Here is a 21,119-nt window from a genome sequence, read left to right on the forward strand (position 1 = left end):
TCCTGGCCTATACAGCTATTACTAAGTTGTAGGAGAACTCTGCCTCTCTTAATGAAGCCAAAGAGTACCTTAGCTTTTTTAGGCTAGCAAGTCAAACTGTTGATTCATACTAAGCTTATAGTATAATAAAACCTCCAGATCCTTTTTAGACAAAGTTAATTTTTTTATGCAAGTTGAAGACTTAATATTTTTATCTACTGAATTTCTTCATATTAGGTTAACCCAAAGTTCAAACATACCAAGATCTTTTTTTAAAAATATTTCTTGATTTCCAGGAGCTAAGATGGCAGAGTAAGTTGCTCTTACCCTCCCTTATTGACCTTGAAAAACCCAGAAAATATCACCCCAGGAAAAATCCTGGAATAGTGGAGCCAACAGAAAGACAGGATGCAGTAGTCTTTTAGCTTAGGAGGTTTGGGGGATTAATGGGAAAGGTCCCTCTTGCTGTGGTTGAAGGCGACCAGTATGGGACTAGAGGTGTCCTAGCAAGCCAGTGGCTCAGCAAACCAGTGGGAGATTCTGAGCCCCAGGGTGGTAGAGCAGACAAGTGCCAGCACCAGCCTCCCCACCCCCATGTGCCTTGGTACAGCCAGGGGAACCGGCAGACACCAGCGCTCAGAAAACCACCACATGCACTGGCAGACAGGTATCCACCAGCAACCATATTGTGCGATGACTAACTTTGATAGACTTAGCTCTTCTTAGCAATGCAAGATCTAAAACAACTCCAAAAGACTCCTGATGGAAAATGCTATCCACATCCAGAAAAAGAACTATATAGTCTGAATGCAGCTTGAAGCATATTATTTGCTCTTTCTTTTTTTATTTCTTCTTTCTCCTGGTTTCTCCCGTTAGTTCTAATTCTTTGCAACATGACTAATGTAAAAATAGATTTAATATGAATGTATATGTAGAGCCTGTATCAAATTGTACACCATTTGTGGTGGAGGGAGGGTAGGGATGGGGAGAAAATTTGAAACTCAAAATCTTATGGAAGTGAATTTTGAAAGCTAAAAATATATAATTAAAAATATTTATTAATATATTTTTTACATCATCTACACATCCCACTGTTTTTCTTCCACAAACCTCCCAGAAAGCCAATCCTTTATAATAAATAATTTTTTTCAAAATTAAAGAAATAAAATTAGCAATACTTACCAGTATATTAAGGAAATTCTCTTGTATGTGGTATTCCAACATCCATGCTCTTCACTTCCAAAAAGAATCGGTTGGGAGTAGGAATGGGCTTCTTATCACTGCTTTGTGGCAAATATTGGTCATTATAACTGTAAAGTATTCATTTTTCAGTTGTTTTGTTATAGTAGTTCTTTCCATTTATTTTGGTAAAGTCATCATCTTTATTATTTTCATGATACTACTTATTTCACTTTGCAGCAGTGCATATGTCTTCCCATATTTCTACGTATTCATCATATTTATTATTATTGACATATTTGTTTTTAATTTATTGTAGCATATGGTAAGAGATACTGGTCTAAACCTAATTTTTGCCAGACTATTTTCCAGTTTTCTGAGCAGTTCTTGTCAATAGGTAGCTCTAGTCTAGATAATTTGTTTTCAAGGTTTATCAAACACTGAGTTATTAAAGTTCAGTTATTTCTGATTCTTCCTTAACTTCTATTCCATTGATTTTCTTTCATATTTTTTAATCAGTACCAAATGGTTTTGGTGATTATTTTGTTGTTAAGAGTTGTAGGTCTGAAAGTGCTATTCTTTCACCCTAGCCTTTTCTCATTATTTCCCTTGATCTTTTCCTTCTCCCATTGAATTTTGTTGCTATTTTTTCTAGTCCTGTAAAATATCTATGGTATTTTTATATTGGCACAACCCATCCATGAGCTTTGAATTTTCCTCCAGCTATTTAAAGTGTTCATTTCTTTAAGAAATGTTTTGTAATTTTATACCTATACAAGTCTTGAATGTGCTTTGGTAGTTTTATTCCCAAATATTTTATACATTTTGTAATTATTTTGAATGGCACTTGTCTATTTTTTTTTACTTGTCTATTTTTTACTCCTGGATTTTTTTATTGCTAAATAGAAATGAAATTGATTTTTGTTGGTTTATTTTATAGCCTGCAAAATTTTACTGAAGCTATTGTCGTTGTTTCTTTACTCATTCTCTTGGATTAAAAAAAGAAAAATAAACTATCATTTCCTCAGGAAGTAGGGATAACTTTGGCTTCTCTTTGCCTATATTCATGCCATTGATTTTTCTTTTGTCCTAGTGTTAGAAATTCTAACAATAGCAATGTCAAATAGCAGCAGAAAGGAAGCATTCTTGCTTTATTCCAGTATTTTTGGGAAAGATTCTAGTATATCTCCAGTATATAGTACTAGCTTTTGATTTTAAATATTCTCTTTGCCTGTACTTTGTAGAGTTTTTAGTATACTTGAATGTTATATTTTGTCAAAGATATTTCATGGCATCAATTTGGCCATCGTGTGTCTTTGACGTCTTTGTTTGTTTTTAAGAAGATTATATTGTTTTCCTAACTGTAAGCAGCTGTCCATGTGTGCCTTGTCACGTTGAATCCCTTGATCAAAATAAATGTTGTTGTTTTCCTATAAATTTCTGTATTTGCCAAAGTTTTCTTTTACACTTCTGAATAGACATTAATATGCATTGATACTATTAGTCAATAGCAATCTTTGATTTATCATTCCCTGGTTTGGGTATTAAAATTATTTGTTTCTCATAAAAAGAGTTTGGTAGATTGCTTTCTCAGTTTTTTAAAAAAGTAATTTATGTAATATAGGTATTCTTTAAAAGTTTTATAGCATTCTGCTGATTCACCTAGATTAGAGGGGGTTTTTTCTTTGTTTTGTAGTTCCCTTCGAACTAAGTTCAGTTTCATTTTCTAAAACTAATTTATTTAAGATCTCTATTTGGTGTTCTGTCCATATGGATATATTACATTTTTGTAGAAAATTCTGTTTCTTTTGAGTTTTTCAATTTTGTTGGCATATAAACTGTATAATAAGTTTTTTTCTGAGTTTCTTGTGATTTTATATTCATTTTTTATTTTGTTAATTTTATTTTCCTCCCTTTTCAAAATTGGCTGAAGACATCAGTTTTGTGGGTTTTTCCAAAGAAATGTCTTTTTAGGATTATTTAAATCAGTTCTATGGGGTTTTTTGCTTACCACTTTATTTTTCATCTAATTTTCAAGGTTTCCTCTCTTCTGCTTATTTTATCGTTTGTTGTTGTTATTGTTGGCAGTTTCATTTTTACTTAAAAATACAGTTCATCAATCCTTTCTTTTGTTGCATATTTTTTTTTGGGGGGGGAGGTGTTAGGCAGTGGGGTTGAGTGACTTGCCCAGGGTCCTGATTCCAAGGCCAGAGTTCTATCTACTGTGCCACCTAGCTGCCCCCAGCATCATTCTTCCTGCCCTGTAACTGTGTCTCAGTTCAACCTTACTGCAGAAGGAAATAGCTGTGCTCATGTCTTAAATCCTTCACCACAGCTACATTGGGTGGTCTGAATGTTTCTTCCTTCAGAGACGTAGATAGAGAATATGGAGAACACAGAGGAAGCTCAACTCTGCTCTCTAACCCACTTGTTTTGAGAGTACCTAGCACCTTCTTCATACAAAAAGGGGGGACCTTTCAAGTCATCACAGAAATCAGCCAATTTGAATTTCTTTCAGTAAGCAGAGATGCAAACCCATGTGCTCTTTCATCTATCTAGTATTGAATACTTACTTTTAAAATGTAGTGGAAAGAATATCAGGCAAAGTTATGTGACTAGCTCACTACAGCTCTTTAAAAATGCTGAAAATTTAGCCTTGACCTCATTTTTAGAATGTCACAGTCCTCCTTGAGGTATGTGACGGTTTTGAAATTTTTTAAATTAAGCTTTTCTGGACTTATCTGAATACTAAAAGTACTCTCTTAAAGTTGATCCCAGCAGGGAAGAAGGGCATTGGAATGCATTTTTATGCTTGAGTAACTCAAATGGAATTTCACTAAACTTCTCACCCTCCCGTGCTACTCCCTCCCTCACTCCCAAACCCACCCACCCCAGTAAATCAGCTCTGAGATAAGAAGTAGTATGAGAAATCTATCCCAAAAGGTAATTCTCCTAAAAAATTATAAGCACCTAAACATAAGATCTTGTCATGAAGCTTCTTCCTGGACCCTAATTCTTCATAGACTGTAACGACTGCACGATTCAGCTTGCAACTATAAGATGCCATTTTATTTACACTAGCTCATTCTCACTGAGTTTCATTGGTGATTATTATATATAACAATGCATAATGGCATATTTTATTTTTAAGTACATGTTTAAAGAGTATCTTAGAGATTTTAATTTATCTCACTCATATTTAGCCCTGTTTTCCTCTCTGCCCCAGGGGGGCACAAATAATATATATTTGCTCCCAATCATTCCTTACTTTGTTTTGTTTTTACTAATTATGACTTGTTGCTAATTTGTTCAGCATTGCAGAGGTATGTATGGGTACACATATCAATTCCAGACTCTGTTTTTCACTCCTTTCTGAACTAAAGTATCAGGCATAGTAAAGGGAGATGAAAATAACAATGGAAAAAAATAATCCACTTAGAACTGCTTTATGATTACATGAGTAACGTTAATTCTATGCTAATCCCTGTAACAAATAATGTACGTATATCCATACACATCATTTATTTTAAGAAAAAAAAGTTCCTAGGATTTGATTTACTCTTAAGTTCAATGTTAATATTTTGTAGGCATTCTAGGAAAACAGTTAACCTGACAAGTCAGGTGGGATTAAATGCCATGCTCTCACTAATAAATTACCCCATCCCAGACTAAAAACCTTATAGAGATGTCTCAAATGACAACACTTTGACTTGTCAAATTACTTGCTTTAGCTCAAATATTGATTTCATATCCATTGGGATTTCAAATTTGACATTTTGGGCTCTGGACATCTGTTCATTCCACTACTCATTTATTTGTTGAAGGGACAAGAATATTTCTTCACATACTGTGATCATTTTGTGACTGAGGGTTGGCTTTCCAGACACTTAAATATTTTTAAGCTTTAATTTGCTTGAACAAAATTTTGAGGAACTATTATGTTCAAGTCACCCTGCAATCTTTCAGTGTGCATAACACATTTCATAAATGAAGTGTGCCCTTGACTATAGAGGCTTACATTTATTAAGCAATAACAATATTCTTAGGGTTTTTTTAATTTATAATCCATACTCAGAAAGTTTTCTGTCTCTGTGATAGGATAAAGCTAGTTCATAATGTATTGCAGTATTTATAGTTTGTTTTGTATTTATTTTCTTCTTTAAGTTAAAACTTTACCCGCAATTTAAAGTACTGTATTTTAGCTGCTAAATTTTACTTGCTAATATTTTATGAGGTTGGGGGAAATTTTTTACTGAGCTCTTAATTATTTTTGTGTTAATTTTGGGTCATTAATAAATCTTAATGTATGTCTGTTAAACATTAACCACCCATCCTTCTTTGTCCTTAAACCACTTGATGATTATTAGTTCATACTTCCAAATATACTTTCTGTAAATCTGTGATATGTATTACTCATTAAAGATGAGAAATCTGAAGTACAGGGACAATGATAGCAGCCAATTGAAAATTAAAATAAAAACAGTCTACAATACAAGAGTTGTTTTATTTGTACTATACCAAGTGACTGATATAATAGATTTTTAAAAAAACTAAACTGATAGTTTCTTCACACCTATTCACATTCAGTATGGCTAGGAACCTTTTGATTAAGATTTTATACCAATATTAAACTTGTTGCTCAGTAACATATTAGGTTTTAAGAGATTATCCCCCCCCCTTTTCTTGGTGGTGGTGGAGGAGAATATTTTGTTCTTGTGTTTGGAAGGAACCGCAGATTAATTCCCTTTTTCCAAGTATATGTATGTGAACAGGGTGTACAAAGCACTTTGTGTATATTATTTCCTTGTTACTTACACAAAAGTTTACTTGTTATCTCATTTGACCACAATGACCTATGAAATAAAAGAATGTGAATATTCTTATCTCCATTTTAAAGGAAGGAAATGGTCCAAGAAGTTACCTGCCCCAGGTTATAGAGCTAGTAAACAACAGGTGCCAGATTGGAATTTTTGAGCCCTCAGACTTCAAATACAATGCTCTTTCCACTACACCACTGTTGCTTCTGATGTTATCCCTTCAAGGATTGTGATTTATGGAATGAAATTATGCATAATCTTTTGTTCCTTCGGTTAGAGCTGAGTTTCTTACTAAATATGCAGTTGGGTGGCTTTTTCCACTCCATCACTTTAGAGTCAAAATCATTGGGGTAACAGTTTAAGAGCCATAAGTGATTGATTCATTTGACGGTGAAGCTGAATGAATTGTATTCAGGGTCACCACAACAAGATCTGAAGTATGATTCTTTCCATTTTGATATTGTGACAAAAAAAAATTTTGGCTTTCGTAATTTAGTAGCTAGCTTTTATTGGAAAAGCTTCTTTTATTTTCATTTATCAGAAAGAAATTACAAACCACAAAAGAATGTAGATGAAAACAAGAAAGCAATTAACGTTTCTACCTCCTTTTCTAAATATATGGCCTCCAAAGCATAATTGTGAAATTGGATTTTGGCCTACATAGAAGAAGCTTCCTTCCTAGAAATTGTTACCAACTGTTAAAATATTTTTTAAAAATATATTACTGAGGGGCAGCTAGATGGTGCAGTGGATAGAGCACTGGCCCTGAAGTCAGGAGGACCTGAGTTCAAATCTGGTCTCAGACCAAACATTTGTCATGTTACTAGCTGTGTGACCCTGGGCAAGTCACTTAACTCCAATTGCCTACATAAATAAATAAATAAATATATGTGTATATATATATATATATATATATATATATGTATTACTGAGTTGAATTTGTTTGTTTACAGACTTTACATTGTTTAGAATTAAATTGTTCATGTTAGTCTAAAAATAAAAAAGTATTGGGATATCACCAAATTTGAAGATGACTAAATGTAGTTTTTTAGTATGTATGCACTCATTTCTACTTAGCAACTTTGCATTTCTTATCCTAACAGACAGGATAAATACACCAAATACATTATCACCCATTTCACATACTGGCTATGGATCCTCATAGTTCTTTTCAACACACGTACACCTTATTCACTAGGCTTACAATCTAATGAAAAGGTCGCAGAAATATAAAGTGAGTAGACATTTACGTTTCCCAGGAGATGAGTTAAAACTAAGATTGACTTGAAAAAATCTGATTACCCCATATAACTACAAGGCCTTCTATGTGTATATGCCTGCTTTTCATATATATTAGGTAAAGTTGTATTAGAAAGCCTAGCCCTCAAGAGTCTCATGTTGTTGGACCCTAATTAGAACATCAGGTTTCTCTATTTAGCATGGCCATTTTCCTTTTTTTTTTTTGTATGTCATTGTAGTATCTATAGAACTCTTCACTATGGTCCAGATATAGGGAAAAGATCCTTTTTTGTGAATCTACACTTCTATTGAATAGTTTGTGTGTTCTTAAGAGGAGAGACTGAGTGCTCTTTGGAAATTGTGACTGCCAATTCATTTACATTAAATGTGTTCTTTGGAGCTCTAAGTAGAGAGTTGTCAAAGAATAGCTATCTGCATATTTTTTTCTCCTTCCAAACTCACCATGCTATTCTTGCTATTTGCCACTTATGTTAGCTGTACTGAAAAGATAGGTAAGTAGTTTCCTCAAAATTCAATGCTCAAACACACTCCAAAAACTTTTCTAAGATAAAAGGAATGGGAGTGCACAGGGAAAACAGTACTGAGCACTAAAACTGATCAGCAGAGTTTAATGTTATTATAGGAGTATTTTAGACAAGAGATCAGAAGCATAACTATCTTATACAAAAAAAATATACAAAAAAAATTGCCAAAGATTAAAAAGAAACACTTGGATATATATTCTCATATGTTGTTCCCCTTAAATGACCATGTACCATTGACATTACCTCATAACACCCAACTTGACCAAGTCAAGGCTACCACTTGATAATATATTTTAGTTGGTTGTGCCCCTTGGAGCCCAACACTTCCCTTGGGAAGCCTCTTCCATCATCACACAGAGAAGACACTAGTCTCTAGCTATGAATTTTACCAGTCTAGTGAAGCAGTACCTGTGAGTGCCATTTACAGTCAAGTGGTAGAATAGGGAAGTAGGGGGTGGGATTGAATTTTTTTAGAAATACAAGAAAAAGAATACAGAAGGGAGGAGGAGATATTTAAATATACACAAATACATACACAATTCACTTAGAGTAGATTAGGTTTGTCTACCCCTAGTCCAATAGATTTTTACCTCTAGCATTTTTGAATGATATTTTAGGCAAAGTTCTACTATTTTTGTATTGGTCGTAAGATTTAGAGCTTTAGAGATCATCTGGTCTAGGGTTTCTCAACCCTGAGGTCCATGAACTTGTTTTACATGTGTACACATATATTACATACATACATACATACATACATATGTATGTGGTTTATATTATCTATTATGAATATATGCATATATAATTATATATAATATACATGTACATTATAATATATAGCAAATATATTATGACTGTATTTCAACATAGTTGAATTCCTTTGTAAACCTGTGTTTTATTTGTTGTGTTTAAAAACCTTATTCTCAGAAAGGCTCCACAGACTTCACCTTATTGCCAAGAGGGTACATGACACAATAAAAAGGTTACAGAACCCCTGATCTAGTCCACCCTCTTTCATTTTTGCAAATGAAGAAATTGAGGCCCAGAAACTTAATTGGCTATACCAAGCACCAATTCCCTTTTATTAAACATTACATTTCCTGAACAAGTATTTTTTTTCCACTGACCTTCTTTAGCATGAAGTTAATTTCTCTGAATTTGTATTTCATCTCTTTTCTTCTTATATTTTCATTCTAGCTACTTTACTGATGTCAAAAAAATTTTTAACCTAAAAAGGAACTGCATTTTTTAAAGTGTTCTAGAAGCAAAGATTTAATTTTCCTTCCAAGGTGTCCTGGTACTCTCCCTATTATTATTTTTCTCTAGTAGTAGCTTTATACATCAGCAAGAATGAAAGCATTCAATAACAATCAATTGCTGACGATATGGACATTTTGCCATAATGCATATTAGAAGCTTCTTTGAAACTCTTTCTTGAATGGAAGGTGCCGTGGCCTGTGTTTTATGGCCTTCTAATGTTAGACTATAATCTCATTTAGCATTTTCCCAAAGTAAAAACAGTGCATTAGGGCAGCGTAACAGGCATCCCAAATCAATACTAAAGCAGAGCCTTTCCCTCACGCACTAAGTCAGGCAGACGTCCAGGGTGTGCTCCAGCCACTGGGGGACATTTATATTAGTTTCCAACCTTTGTGCCTCACCCCTATCCTTATTTCCAGTCATCAGTACTGAATTGAAGTATCTAAAGAGACTAGTGTATGTGTAAATACTTAGAATGTAAGTGATCAACAAACAGGAAATCAGGAGACCTGAAAGAGAAACATAATTGACTTATGGATAATAAAAGTATTTTGACACATTTGAAATTAGAACTAACACATGCGATCAAATAGCACAACTCAGTAAATGCTTGCTTCTAGGTTAAAGTACCTTATTCAAAGACCTTTTTTGTTATTAAATGAAGTATGATGGGTATGGGAATTTTATACACACACACACACACACACATTCTCTGTGATATCTAATTATATGGCAACACATGCCATACAGTCTTCTTTGTGTGATGATAGAGGGGATAAATAGCACATTTGCCCAGCATGCTTTATTCCATTCCCCCCCCCAATCTAATTAATAGACTGGTGAGATTACCAAGTAGTATGTATCACTGGATTTAAAAATGGCCTGGTTCTCTTGTGATTTCTCAGGGCAGTTACTTACATATTTGCAACACAGAGTTACACTGTGGTTCATCAAAATTTATTTACTACAGTGGCGAAGATGTTGGACTTGGGGTCAAAATACCTAAGTTTGAGTCTGGGTAGATACTAACAATGTGATTGTTGGAAAGCCAAGGGATCTCAGAGGATGGAGAGTCTAACCCAGAAAAATCCTCTCAACAGTATTATGGCGAGTGGTTATCTTAGCCAGCCTTGGCTTAAAGATCTGCACTGAAGGCAAATACACCTTCTCTTAAGGTTTTCCATTGTACTTTTGGATAACTCTAATAAATAGGATTATTCCTCTCAGTTTTCTCTGGACTCAAGCAGAATAAATCTAATATTTTTTCAACCTGGCAGTGCTTTGAATATGTGAAGATTGCTTTCATGCCTCCCTTCCTCCTACTCCATCTGAGTTCTCTTCTGCAGAATAAACACCCCCAGTCCCTTCAACTGACCGAGAGAGAGAGAGAGAGAGAGAGAGAGAGAGAAGGGGGAGAGGGATGAAGAGAGGAGAAATAGAGTTAAGTGCTGGGAAGTCAAATGCAAATAAACAAAACACTGTCTACAAGGAACTTAAGTTCTCATGGGAGAAGATACATGTAAAGGAACAGACTGGGAAGGGGGAAACCCAAGGGTGGTCATGGTGAGGAGCCTGGAGGAAGTTTGTATGCAAGTCTGGACCATAGAAAGAGAAGGCAAAAGGCTCACCTATCAGAGTTGGGAAGCCAGGCATGGAGTCCAAGTACTCAAAACTGAACACAGTATTCCTGATGTAGAGTGTGGGTAGAATACCGTAGTACTGTGACCATTCTAGCACCATGCATTTTGTGGTTTTGGTGGACCTGCCACATTGTTGATTCATGTTGAGATTGTTTGTAGTCCATTACAGTCCCCAGCTCCTTTTCACAGAAATGGTTGCCTAGTCATACCTCTCCTATCTTGTGCTTTGAAATTAAGTTTTTTGAGCCCAAGTGTAGAAATGTACATTAAACTCAAATTAAAAAGGGCTAATAAATTTCATCTTTAATCTGTTGATCTAGTGTGTTGAGGTTATTTTGGTGTCCAATTATCTTGTCCAATAGGCTCATGAACCCTCCTGTCATTGCAAATTTGACAAGAATGCAGTCTATCTTTTTATCCAAATCATTAATGAAAAGTTTAATGGCCAAAGGTTATGGACAGCAGGCAGCTAGGTGGTGCAGTAGATAGAAGCACCAGCCCTGAAGTCAGGAGCACCTGAGTTCAAATCTGGCCTCAGACCAAACATTTGACACTTATTAGCTATGTGACCCTGGGCAAGTCATTTAACCTCAATTGTCTTTAAAAAAAAAAAAGGGTTACGGACAGATACCTGAGGGCTGCACACGAGACACCTCTCTCAAGTTGAACTACTGACCTTTCTTTGTATCTGGTCTTTCTAGCTGTTCAAAATCCACCCAATTGTGTTATTGTCTAGATGCCACCTTTCCATCTTGTCTGCAAAGATAACATGAGAAATTTTATAAAATGTTTTTTGTTGAACTGTAAAGTATACTAAAGTATATATGTTGTAAGGAAAGCACTCCGTTGAACTCTAAAGTATTCCCTTTGCAACTGCTCAAAACCCATCCTTTAATAATGTATTCTAGAATTTTATTAGAAATAGAAGTCAATCTCATTTACTCACAGTTCACAGAATGTGACCTTTATTCCTTTTTTATAAAATCAGGATGTTTACCCTTTACCAGTCTTGCATCATATTCCTCTTCTCCAAGATCCTTTGAAGATAGCAAAAAACATCTTGACAACCATGTCTGCAAGTTCTCTAAGTACCGTAAGATGTAGTTCATTTGGCTTTGGTGACTAGCGTGCATTGAGAACTGGGTGCTTTGTTCATCTCTTTTGTTCTGTCCCCTTTAATCCAAAGTTCATTTTCCTCAGAAAACACAGGAGCAAAATAAGAGTTTAGTCATTCTTACTATCAACCATTGTCACTACCATCCCTTCTCCAAGCAGCAGTTTTATTTCCTCCATTGGGCCTCTTTTTGCTCCAGACTACTTTTCTGAAAGTCCTTTTTGTGGTCCTTAGCATTTAAGTTCAACTCATTGCAAGCCTTAGTACTACTGATACTCTTCTTGCCAGACTCTTTTATATGCATGCGGTTACCTGACTTTGCTTCCATCTTCCATACATACCTTTAAAGAAAAATCTAAGTTGACCACAATAGTCTTTTTAGATAGCTCTTCCCTTTCTTTCTCCATCAGAATAATTTCTACTTATGTCATTAGAATTTCATTCTTGAGGATTCCTGTCCCTTTTGACTGACTTCTCTGCAGAATGTTAGGCCATTAGTTCCTTCCTACCAGTCATTTTGTGCATCTACAGTTGCTTTGTCGTGTTAAAAAAAAAAAAAAAGGGAAGCCCAAGGAAGATACCTCAATTGGAGATAGTAATACTTTTGTACTACCTACCTCACAGGATTGTTGTGAGGAAAGCACTCAAAAAAATGAAAATGTCCCACATAATTATGGGTTATTAATGGAGAAATAGGCATTAAGCATGATTGTGTTTTATACTTCAACACTTTAAAGCACAGTTGACTTAAATGCTGATGTTCTTGATAGGAGACTGGAGAAATCCATATCCAAAAAAGTCACAGGTATTGGAACATTGAAATCTCAAAGAAGGTAAACTCTATGAATTAGATTTAAATTCATTTTTAAGTAATTCACAAAGCTGAACGACAGGAGTGTTGGTAATGTTGAATAAAATTTTGGAAACTTCCCCCAGTTCTAGCTATATATCTAATATCTTTAGAAAGTGTCATGGAATGAATTCCCTTAAGAAACAATAGTGTGGTTTGCATTTCACTGTTCTTTTCTAGGAAAATTGTAATAGCCTAGTGCATTGGATAAAAGTAATTGGGGATACAAATTATTGCCTAAGGATTTCTTTGTTGATGAAAATTTTTTTTTCTCTCCATATTCTCTAGGGGTTTGTTTTTTTTAACCCATTAAATTGAAAATAATGCTATGCAGAATTTATGTTTAGAGAAACCAATTTTAGAATTCCAGAAAAGGACTAAAAAAAAGATAAGCTTTCTATATATAGAACAAAAGCTAATTTGAAAATAATATAAATGCATACATTATGTGGCCGCATAATATAATGTGTACATACGTGTCTGTGTGCAGGTAATTCAATTCAGCAAACATCATGTCTCCCATACTGTCTTATACTATGCTATCCGCAGCTATACTAGATTCTGGGAATAGACAATCCCCATAGCCTTGTTCCATCAGTTTACTCGGGAAGTGTGGCTTCAGTTTATACAGCACATTTTAATTTACTTTGCAATTTTGTGTTATGTGTGTATGTTTCCTTTATAAAGATTATGAATTGTTAGGGAGGGAAAACCCTCTTGTGTGTTACAATGCAATTTGTATACTTAAGACAGCTTAAAAAAGTATGTTTATTGAAGAGAATTTGTGATATCTGGTTTAAGTTTGACATTTTTCCCATTTCTGTGATCACAGAAGTTAATCTCTAGTATCCAAAGCAGCTAAGGGTAAGTGGCCAACTTTACTTGCCAGTGTAAGTTCAAATTCATGGGGATTATAGATCTAAAGTTAGAAGGGACTTCCAAGGACTTTTTAATTCAACCCCCTTATTTTGCAGAGGAAGAAACTAAAATCCAGCAAGGTTAAGTGCCTTACCCAAGGTCAGACAAGTAGTAAATGTCATTATCTTAAGTGGTGTCAATTAGTAGGATTTATTTAGTGGAAATTATCTAACTTGTCTCCACTTTGATCTATGGAGAAACATCAATTGACATAGACATTTTTCTCTGAAGATAGAATTGTGTCTTTCTAACTTTAAAACATTCACCCATTCACTTTAGTTTTTTTTTTTAAGAATATATTTTATTTTTTGTTTTCTAATTTAGTCTCTGGTTTCTTTTTTAGGCGCTATGAGACTCATCCAATCTGTGCTGATCTGCAAGCTAAAATTCTCCAATGTTATCGGGAAAACCCTCAGCAAACACTCAGCTGCTCTACCCTGGCCAGCCAATACCAGCACTGTGTCAATCATGCCAAACAGGTGGGTATGCAGGCCTGGTCAACTTGGACATCACAAAAATTAGGATGGAAAATGCATTTCAGATCGTCTTAATGTTCCATCCACATATTAGTAAGAGTTAACCACTCTGCTTTTCCTATAAAGGGTTTCAGCCTAAAGTTTGATTTTTTTTTTTGACATGTTTGTGTGCTATGTGGTCATCATTCCCTTTTTAATGAATTATGGTAGAAATGTGTCCTTAGCATGTTTATGCAGTGTTCTGCATGCAGTAGGCACTTAATAAATTTTTGTGAAATGAATGAATTAATATGTGCTCTTGGGATATCATCCAGAACCCGTGAGTGTTGTTGTCCATTGCTAAATGGCAGTCAGAGGAAGAGGCTTATAGAGATGTGTTCTCTGTTAAAATTGTTCCACCAGTGGTGGCAAAGAATTGCAAATTGAGGGGATGCCTATCAATTGGGGAATGGCTGAACGAGTTGTGGTATATGAATGTAGTGGAATACTATTGTGCTATATAAGAAATGATGAGCTGAGCAGGTGGAATTCAAAAAAAAATTGTAAAGACTTAAATAAACTGATGCAGAGTGAAATGAGCAGAACTAGGAGAACATTATGTACAGTAGCAGTCACGTTTTGGGATGTCCGACTTTGATAGACTTGGCTCTTCACAGCAACGCAAAAATCTAAGACAACTACAGAAGATTAATGATGGAAATTGCTATCCATACCCAAAGAAAGAAACATGGAGTCTCAATGTAGATGGAAGCATACTATTTGCTCTCCTTTTCCATTGTTGTTTTGTTTTATTGCTTCATTCTCATGGTTCCTCCCATTACTTCTAATTGTTCTTTACATCATAACTAATGGGAAAATATGCTTAACATGAATGTATATGTAGAGCCTATATTGTACACTGTCTCAGGATGGAGGGGGGGAATAGGAGAGGGAGAAAATTTAAAACTCAAAATCTTATGGAATTGAATGTTGAAAACAAAACATTGATTAATTAAGAAAAAGAATAAAATTGTTCCACCGATCTGTAAAGGTCACTATAGAAGTGTAGGATCTAGTAGATATGTGATGTAAGGAGGACCTGTATAGTCTTAAAATGCATCCCATAAGCCATATTCTCTCATTAAACCTTCATATAGCAATCAAGTGATATTCACTAATACATGTTTTCTCCAACTTAGGTATTTTTGTAAAGTTAATAATAAACCACTTATCTTAATGGATCACATAATTGCATATCATAATGGATCACATAACTGATTTAGTTGGATTTAGATTACATTCAACTGTTGAAATTATAGGAAATCTCAGTGTCTCTCAGGTGAAAAACTCACAATAGCTGACCTTCTAACCCAAACATATATAGTATTTGAGCTACGCAGTGTGTCTTTCTACAGCCTAATTTGCCAGGGTTATAATAATACCACTTAGTGTAAGCTTCTAACATACTCTTTATATATTTGATAGGAAGAGTTGGCAGTTGTGATTGGGTAGTTGAGAAGTAGTGGGGGAAAAATATGATCAGGATTTTTTAGAATTACTATGTGATGCCTTTAAAGGTCTCACTAACCATTTTTGTCTCTTACTTGTAGTAGCACTTATATTACCTTTAGCAGTATATGAGGGATTCTTTTGTTAAAAGGTCTTTAGTGGAAGCACTGTTAATATGAAATTTGAATATTGTATTTGTTAGAAACAGATTCTGATAAGCTTTTAATAAAATCAGCCTGCTATAGTAATGTAAACTCAAGCACTTGAGACCTGTGATTTGAGTAATGAAGCCTTTCTAATTTGATATTGGTGCCATAATGTGGACAAGGTACTCATTGGAAAAAGTAGCTATGGAAAATTGTGTTCCAGTCCCAATATATGAAATGTATGTGCTTATGTCCACTGAGTAAAATTTTTTACATGGATGAAGTGGTAACTGGAAGGAAAATGTTGATGTTGACTCAGTCCATCCTCCTATAAACACTCCATAGTTTTTAGAATTACTTGGAGCTTCTTATTCCTTTATCTAATCATAATCTTCCATTATTCCATCTCTCCTAAGACTTTACCATTCCTAAAACTGTTCTTCATCCTTACCATGACTTCCAGCCTCTCCACTCCTCAGTAATTTCCCAGGCCATCTCCTATACTGTAGCACAATCTCTTCTTCACAGTCTCAAGGCCTTGGTGAATCAGTTCAACTCTACACTGTCCCCTGCTCTCAAATCTCTTACTCGTTTGTCCAGTCACTGCTTATGCCTTACTAAACCCCAACTCTGGAACTCCCCCACCATCCACCTCCTTCATTCCTACTCACTTTGCTGCTGGAGGGAGCTGGAATAAGTCACAGAACCTTGATGACTGGGTTCATAACAAATTTAAGCTGTTTGATCTCATTTGAGTCCTCAGTGCAGCAAGGCAGTCCTTCTGCTCCTTCCATATGGATTCTCTGTCTATCTTGCCACAGCAGCTGCTCTTATCCTTCTCTACTCTCCTCAGTCCTTCCATAGTACCCCCTCCTCCACCTTTAATATCTTCACTTCCTCTCCTCTCAGTCTCTTCTAAAACTCTGAAGTTTGATTTACAGCCTCTTCAGATAACCAAAAGTGTTCTCTGCAATTATCTGTAATCTCTTAATTGTCAAATTAATGACTTTTTCTCAAGTCTTCATTCTTTTTGACTTCTCTGCAGCTACCTTCTCTTCTGGGTACTGTCTTCTCTAGGTTTTTAGAACACTACTCTCCCTAGGTTCTCCTATTTGTCTGACCCCTCGTTTCTCCTGTCTGTTGCTGGATCTTCATCCATATCATGTCCGCTGACTGTGGGTACTCCCAACCCACTATTCCCCCAAACCGCTATTCCGGGCCCTCTTGTCTTTTTTTCTTTATACTCTCTCATTTGGCGATATCATCACTTTTCCTATAGGCTCAGTTATCATCTTTATGCATGTAACTCCCAGACATCCACATATGAAAGAAAGAAAAGGACGGAGTCTTGAATATGTCACATAAGCAATATTCTCTCATGAAGCCTTCTGTAGCAGTAAAGTGATACTCACTAGTACATTTGTTTTCTCCAATTTAGATTATTTTTTAAATTTCTTCCAAAAGGAAGGAGATTTATTAGGTGATTATTATGAGCAAAGCACTGTGCATAGTTCTGGAGATGAAAATAGGAAAAAAAAGAAAAACAAGATAATCTCTGCTCTAAAGGAACTCACTTTCTAACAGAGGGAGACAACACATTTAGGAGGTTTTAGCTGCAAAATGATGGAAAGACCCAGTGGTCCTTAGAGTACAGAGGCAAAGCAGATGGTAATACATCTTCTTTAATGTTATTTCCACTCATAAAACCATGTTCATTTCTGAGGTTCAACCATTTGTAACTGCCAAAGACTTTGTTGGGGAGAACTTTATTTTTCTTGGATCTTCAGTGTCTGGTTAGACAGAAGAGGCAGCGGCTGCAGCTCCTGTAGAAGCAGTTGTCTGGTAGCGTATCTACAGGGGTTGATTCCCTGGATAATGGCTTCAAGGAGCTGGAATCAGGGCTGGTGGTTTGGGGCCATTGTTATTCCCAGGAGGATCTCAATCAACATGAACAAAACAGAACCTGTCTTTTCCCCCAAACCTTCCCCTCTCCTGAACTTCTCTGTGACTGTTGAGAGTACCACCATTCTTCTAGTCACCCAGGTTTATAACCTTGGCATCCTCCTTGATTAGTCACTACCACTCACCCCATATATCTAATCAGTTGCCAAATCTTGTTTTTATTTCCACAACATTTCACAAATAAATCCCCTTCTCTCCACTTACCATAGCTGCCTTCCTAGCTCAAGCACCCTTCACCTCTTGCTCAGCCAATTGTAGTAATTCTTAATTGATCTCCCATCCTCAAATCTATTGCCACTCCAACCCATCCTCCGTTCAGCTGCCAAAGTATTTTTCCTAAGGTACAAAAGTCTGACCATGCCACTCCTCTGGTCTCTAAACCCCAGTGCCTGCCTCTTAACTCTAAAATCAAATAGAATTCCTTTCTTTAGCATTTAAAACCTATCTTTCTAGTTTTATACTTTTCTTCTCTCCTTGCACTCCATAGTTTAGCCATACTAGCCATACTCCTTGTTTATGTGCTTCTCTTACGAGATACTCCATCTCCTGTCTCCTTGCCTGAAATGCTCATTCCCTTCACATCCTTCACTCCCTTCACGGCTGAGCTCAGATGCTGCATTTTCTGTAGGAGGCCTTTCTGGTTCCCTTAACTGCTAGTGCCTTCTCCTCTGAGATTGCCTTCTATCTTCTATAGCCTTATCACATACATACATACATACATACATACATACATACATACATACATACATACATACATACACACACACACACATCCACACATACACATTCACATGTGCACCTATTTGTACACATATTTTTCTCTCTTATTAGAATGTAAATTTTTTTGAGGATGTGGACTATTACCTCTTTCTCTTTTTGTTTGTTTCCCCAGTATTTAGCACCATACCTGACACAATAAGTATTTCACATATTTGGTAATGAATTAATTGGTATTTGTAATATCTAAATTCCAGTGTCTTTCACTTTGGCCTTTTACTTTTTAGTTCATAGTGCTTTTTGGTGGGGTGTTTTGTTGTTGTTGTTGTTGTTGTTGTTGTTGTCTGTATGTGTGCTTCGGGTTGTTCTGAGCCAGCTGTAGTCTGTGACAAATGCTCTTCATTTGTAGGATAGGGTTTCTGAACATGGAGTCTGTGGCTATGGAACTAAAGAAAGCTGCCTGGTCCATGTCGAGGCCACACGTAACAATAGCTTTATTTACACCGTACTCAGACTAAGTGTATCAGCCAAAGACATGTAGTTATTATCGGTGACAATGAAAGGGACTGTGGCTCTGTGGATCTCTCTTAGAAAATATACTGTTTATTACCCCCTCTTAGTATTTTTGAATGCCCTCTATTGCTAACATGACATATACATTACATGGGATATACACTCACTGTATGTTAATCAAAGGGATGTACTACTGCCCATATGCTAATCAAAGGGTTACCTACTTCCCATAAAGATTTTGTCCCTTTGAATGGGCACCATTGAAATGGGCCAGTGCCTGTAGTAGAGAACTAAGACTTAACAGCCAGGCACAGACTCAGAACAGGACATTTATGACCAAGAACTGACCATTTGTGACACATAGAATTTGGGTTGGCATGAAAAGGAGCTCTAAGTGATTGGTTATCTTGAAAGCAGCAGGGGTCTCTTAGTTATCCACTAATCTAAATTTTTGTGGAAGGGAAGGGAAGTAAGAAGATGGAAAAAAAGAGAATTGAGGTCCAAGTGAAACAGTGATGAGAGGTGAGGGTGGTTGGGAAATGAGTATAAGAGAGAGTGAGAACAAAGCACTTTATCAGGGATAACAGCCCAGTAAGGCACTAGTTTATGGCTATGATAAAATGGCTAGTCCGATGTAAGAAATGTTTCATTAATGGTGGCTCTTTTCAGAAGAGAATTAATTTTTTCTTTTGTAAAGAGACAGTCATTCCTGGAAGTTAGATTTGAACCTTGTGACCCCAACCCTTTGGCCCTTCTTGTTGGAAAAGGATTTAGTAGTGTAACAGTGGCTCTTGTTTCCTGAGGCAATTCCTCATGGGGCAAACTATCCATCCTACATTTCCTGTGAAAGCCAGAGCATATACTGGACAATTCTCAACCGCGAAACAACAACCAAACATGAAAACAGGCCGTTAGGTTGTCTTGTCCGTTTATCTACCATTGTGAGAGCGTTCCCCATAGGATAATCTCAAGTGCTATATCATTGCATGGTTAAATGACTCACGTGATTGGGCTTTCACTAGTTCCCTTGAGTCACTGTCCTGTAGTCTAGTAGATTTTACTGATTGGAAAATTTCTGGATGTTCCTCAGCCTTAGTTTTCTTTTATTCTCTTTCATCCACTTATTCACATTTATCCTTTCTGAACCATTCTTAAACAATTCCTCATGGGTTGTCATGGGAAATTTAGAGTATTCTTTCCAGTGTGTCAATTCTGTGTGATCATCATAAGAGTAAAAGGATTCTAAAAGATAACTATTATCTCTAGGACTGAAAACTACAGGCTAACTAAAAATGATACATCATTAAGAAATGAATGTGAACATTTATTTATATATACTGGAACATATTAGCCACATTAACTCTTTAGTCATCAGCTTCATAGCTTACGTAGAGCTACAAGAATCAATTTTTTTTCTTTTTGCCATTGACACATATTACCATGCTCCCATTCTATCTTACATACACACGTACATGCACACGCACACCTTCATTTTTTTTATTCCTTTAGTTGTCATAAAATTGAGAACAATTTTACAAACCCTCTAATCCAACTGCCTCCTTTTACAGAAGTGAAAACTGAGTCCCAGAGAGGCTGAATCATTTACCCAGGGTCACACTGGTGGCAGCCAACATTTTTCCCTTTTGTAGGGTGAAGTAGAATCCAGTCTTATGAGAACTTGAACCAGAAAGAGTTAAAAGAATATGAACCCAAGTTCATATTGCCTTCTGTAACTTGAGACACTCATACTTTCCTGCTATTTACCTCTTACTATCACACACAGAATAAAGTATTTGTTGAGATGATAATTCTGGATAGTCTGCCCAGAGGAGTAACTAGGGATTTTTTCACCCAGAGCAGAAAAGAGTTGGGGTAAGACATGGCACAGAGGACAGTCCAGGTATGGATACAGTTGAGCCAAGAGAGGGGTTAATCTGTGAACTTTCTCCCACATCCCCCTCCCATGCATCTTGGAAGGAAAATAGGCCCCAGGGAAAGAGCACCATAGTGCTGAGATCCTCAGGGTAGTGGCGTGGGCCAGCAGAGTCTTCAAGATTAGCTGCAAGATTGGCAGTGACTATGGGTCTGAAACGTATTTCTCTTACACTTGTTGGACTGTAGTCTTTATATTTTAAGGTGGTTTTTCTCTCTGTGACTGTAGACAGAATGGTTGCACACATCCACTAGTCTTTTCCATGCCCTTATATGTACTTTCATGTTCTTTGGTTTGAGGCAGTAGTCCAGTTGTAGAATCTCTTATTTTTATGACTGGCTTCCGT

General features: G+C 36.1%; 1 protein-coding gene across 1 annotated transcript in view; it reads left to right on the plus strand.

Moving 5' to 3' along the window:
* The window catches only part of CHCHD3 (coiled-coil-helix-coiled-coil-helix domain containing 3), a 356,984-nt gene that overhangs the window by 329,059 nt on the left and 6,806 nt on the right, over nt 1-21,119 (plus strand). The window contains exon 7 of the mRNA XM_021002286.2: nt 13,882-14,017. Within this exon, the coding sequence (XP_020857945.1) occupies nt 13,882-14,017 (136 nt within the window). The remainder of the gene's footprint in view (nt 1-13,881; nt 14,018-21,119) is intronic.

The sequence above is a fragment of the Phascolarctos cinereus genome, unplaced genomic scaffold (genome assembly GCF_003287225.1).
Source record: "Phascolarctos cinereus isolate Bilbo 61053 unplaced genomic scaffold, phaCin_HiC Scaffold_1;HRSCAF=81, whole genome shotgun sequence".
Classification (NCBI taxonomy): Eukaryota; Metazoa; Chordata; class Mammalia; order Diprotodontia; family Phascolarctidae; genus Phascolarctos; species Phascolarctos cinereus.